This window comes from Galeopterus variegatus, unplaced genomic scaffold (assembly GCF_000696425.1).
Source record: "Galeopterus variegatus unplaced genomic scaffold, G_variegatus-3.0.2 Scaffold5661, whole genome shotgun sequence".
Taxonomy (NCBI): Eukaryota; Metazoa; Chordata; class Mammalia; order Dermoptera; family Cynocephalidae; genus Galeopterus; species Galeopterus variegatus.
The window spans coordinates 36,465-40,667 of NW_007731772.1; the positions used below are offsets into that span (position 1 = coordinate 36,465).

Consider the following 4,203-nt stretch of genomic DNA (forward strand, 5'->3'; position numbering starts at 1 on the left):
CCATATCAGCAAAAAGGTTGTTTCACTTTCTTAGCATTTGCGTGTAGCACTTTTAATTTTCTTCAACTGCTTTTCCTTTGTGCTTGCAACTTGGCTCACTGGTACAAGAGGGCTAGCTTTCAGCCTATTTTAGCTTTTGACATGCCTTCCTCACTAAGCTTAAGCATTTTTAGCTTTTGATTTAAAGTAAGAGATGTGTGGCTCATCCTTTCACTTGAACACTTACTGGCCAGTGTAGGGTTATTAACAGGCCTAATTTCAATATTGTTGTCTCTCAGGGAATCAGGAGGCCTGAGGAGAGGGAGAGAGACAGGGGAATGGCCAGATGGTGGAGCAGTCAGAACACATACAACATTATCGATTAAGTTTGCTGTCTTACCTGCGCATGGTTTGTGATGCCCCCAAAACGATTATAATAGTATTGTCAAAGATCACTGGTCACAGATCACATAACAGATATAATAAACATGAAAAATTTGAAGTATTGGAAGAATTACCAAAATGTGTCATAAAGACACCAAGTGAACAAATGCTGCTGGAAAAATGGCACTGATAGAATTGCTGGATGCACGTTTGCCACAGACCTTCAATTTGTAAAAAATGCAAAAATGTGCAAAAAAGTGCAATAAAGCAAAGCACAGTAAAATGAGGTATGCCTGTCACATGTTGAAGGAATGTAAGAGTTTAGTACGTTAGTTCTACTGTGAGCAACAGATGAGTCTAATGCAATAGGCAAGGGGTCAGATTATGAAGAGCCTTGTATGCCATGCTCAGGAATTTTACTTTTTCTAAAGGCAGCATAGAGCTATGAAATATTTTTAACCAGACATGATCAGATTCATGATTATACGTTTTCACTGTGAAAACATTTGTGGATAATGAATTATGGAATGATGATAAAACTGGAGGCAAGGAGACAGTTGGAGGGTATGAAGTAATATGTGAGATGTAATGTGGTTCCAATAACAGTTACAATGGAGATGAAGAAGGAGAAGAAATTAGGCCTTTGAGAGATAACTCTGATATTGAGGCACAGGTTTTGATGGCCAGTCATTTGCTGATCATGGAGCAAGATGATTCAAAGATGTCTCCTGGTTTCTTGCTTGGGCTTGTGAGAGGTACAATTCAGTGAAGAGGCAATATAGGAAGAGGACTTTTAGAGGAGACGGAGGCTAGTTTAGCTGCAGAGTTTCAGTGAAGGACATGTCTGTTCGGCAACCCAAAGCTCAGGAAAGAGAGAGGTAGGCTGAAGATGTAGGTATGGTAGACATCATAGACAATATGCTAGACAGTAACATGGTAGTTGAATCCAAGGGCATGAATAGGATCACCTAGGGAGGTTGTGAATATTGAGAAGAAAAGGACTGATGATAGAACACTATGAAGCTGTCACATCTAAGGAGCAGATAGATGAGATACTTGTGAAGGAGACTAAAAAAGTGGTCAGCGAGATAAGAAAGTCAACCAAGAGAGAACTCCATCATAGAAATGTAAGGTAGTGAGAGTTTTAGAGAAGTGAGAATGATTAGTCTAAAAGGTTAGAATACTAGATCAATTTGTACGTGGAGAAGTCTCCTTGGATTTGGCAATTAGGAGATCTTAAGGAAAACAGTTAGACTGGAGTGGTGATTACAGAAACCTCAATACTATATATTAAGGAGTGAATGTAAGAGATAGAAATACAGACTATCAGTATGGATGTGACGTGAAAATTTGAGATAGCATATTGACTAGAGGGAACAGAGTAGAAGAATATTTTTTTCATGGCCCAGGCTAGATGAGGCAAGAAAGGCATTTACATAACCCTAAGTGTAAGTGTTTCCTTACATTTTGCACTTGAGGTGCCTCCCTTGCCTCCCTGCCCTGGGTTTTATCTTTTCTTTTTGTTCTTTTTTTTTTTTTTTTTAAATTGGAGAGAACTGAGTGTGTTTCTATGCAGAAATAAAAGAGCTAGTAGAAGGGAAGCGGTCGAAGATATGGAGAGAGGCAGGGTAATTGATGAAGCAGGCTCACAGAAGAGGCAGGAGGGGATGGAGTCCAAGTGCAGAAAGGTTAGCTGTGTAGAGGATAGTGGTACCTCATCTGAGATTGGATTGGCAGAATAAAGCAGGTTCATTTGCTGATAAGTTTGTAGGTGATACAAACTAAGATGTCCGAGAAGAAAATTAATACAGTTTAAAAAAGCAAAGCAATCTTTGATCATAAATTCTGGATGGGATGGTAGATATTTAAAACAATAAGAATATTGTTGTTTTACAATACAAAATAGTATACCTATTTTAGCATTTAATTCATTTTTTAAAACTACGTAGCCATGTTATCCTTAAACTTACCAAAACTTAGTAAGATAGCATCAAGTTTTCTGTCTCCATTTAGAAAAAGAGTTAAAATATATTTAGCTGTTTCATTGCTGCTATACAATTTATTAAAATTATTTGAAACAAAAAATTATTTGAAACATATGTCTTGTTCAGTGTTAAACTTACCAAAACTTAGTAAGATAGCATCAAGTTTTCTGTCTCCATTTAGAAAAAGAGTTGAAATATATTTAGCTGTTTCATTGCTGCTATACAATTTATTAAAATTATTTGAAACAAAAAATTATTTGAAACATATGTCTTGTTCAGTGCTTTGCCTACAACTAAGCATACAATAGGTGCTTGTAGATACTCATTGAAGGAAGAAACTTAAGTAGTTATCTGGTTGTGACCCAGTACAATATTGAATCTGTCAAAATATATTTGATGGACGTAAAATGAAAACAAGTTTAAAAAGTCATATTTTTCCTTTTCCTTTTTTTCATAGATAAATCCAGGACAGATCTGGAGCAAGTACCTAAGGTAACACAAAGCTTAAAAATGAGAATATTGCTATTTAATATTTGATCTTTTTTGTGTGTGTGTCTTTTTCGTGACTGGTAAGGGGATCGCAACCCTTGGCTTGGCGTTGCCTGCACTGCACTCAGCCAGTGAGCACACCGGCCAGTCCTATATAGGATCCGAACCCGTGGCGGAAGCACCGCCGGGCTCCCAGCGCTGCACTCTCCCGAGTGCGCCAGGGGGCCAGCCCTTAATATTTGATCTTTAATTTTGCCTTAGAAGCAGCTTTCATTTTGCTGTCTTTTGACAGTTGGGCCACTTTGCCTCTTCTGGACCTTGTTGCATCTTTCTCTCTCTTTTTTTTTTAAATGGAAAAAAGTTTTAAATTGACACAAATTGTATATATTTACAGTGTTCTTCCTCTTTTGCATCATCAATCTCTTTCTCATCACTGAAACCTACAAATATGTTTAAGTCACCTCATTCTAAAAAAGAATTTTATCACCTTCAAATTATTGAGAGATATTTTCTTTGTATGAAAAATTTTGTAGAGATGTGTAATAGTTGCATTTGGGCGGGGGGGGGGAAGAGAGTCCATTGTTTCCATCAGATGCTCAAAGAGGTCTGCACCAGTTGCTCTTTAGGGTGAGAAAGAAACAAAAATATGAAAGGCAGACACGAAAAGAGAGGAAAATCATTCTTAAAGTTATTTGATTCCTTCAAAATGAAATTCAAGCTCTGTAATATGAGGCCCTTTCTTGTTCACTCCCCATCTAATCTTAACACATTCTTTACTTTAGCCAAACTTTTTTTGCTGGCTTCATGCTTTACTTGCACAGTTTCTTCAGCTGGAGGACTTTTCTCTCATCTTCCCATATCTAATCCTTTATAATCTTTTGCTAAAATGGCAACTTTACATGAATTCTTTCTTTTTCTTACCAGCTGAAGATAATTGGCCCCATTGCCAAATTCCTATACCATTTTATTTAGGACTTCCCCCACCCCAAGGCATTTGTCACTCTTCTCCTTACAAGTAAGATGTTTGTATACATATTTTATCACATCCCTTGGACTGAAGATCCTTGAGATTAGAGCCTATGTAATGATTTATCTTTGTTTCTCCCCTCAGTACCTAGTGTAAGAGATAATTAATAAATATTTATTGAATTAATACCTTTAATTGTAAAACTAAAGCAAGGATTAGAAAATTTGCTCACATTCCTAGTTAGATTTCCCCTATCATATTCATACTAATTTTTGGATACAGGTGAAAAGGATCAGTAAATAAAATATAGCATAGAAATTAATTAATTAATTAATTAATTGACTAAACCATATTTTAGGCCCTATGCTAGGGGCTAGGGATGCAAAGATTAATAAGCTA

The 4,203-nt window shown here is 36.6% G+C and overlaps 1 protein-coding gene across 1 annotated transcript in view; it reads left to right on the top strand.

Moving 5' to 3' along the window:
- The window catches only part of VPS54 (vacuolar protein sorting 54 homolog (S. cerevisiae)), a 107,294-nt gene that overhangs the window by 36,464 nt on the left and 66,627 nt on the right, over window positions 1-4,203 (top strand). The window contains exon 5 of the mRNA XM_008589813.1: window positions 2,806-2,840. Coding sequence (XP_008588035.1) covers window positions 2,806-2,840 — 35 coding nt within the window. The remainder of the gene's footprint in view (window positions 1-2,805; window positions 2,841-4,203) is intronic.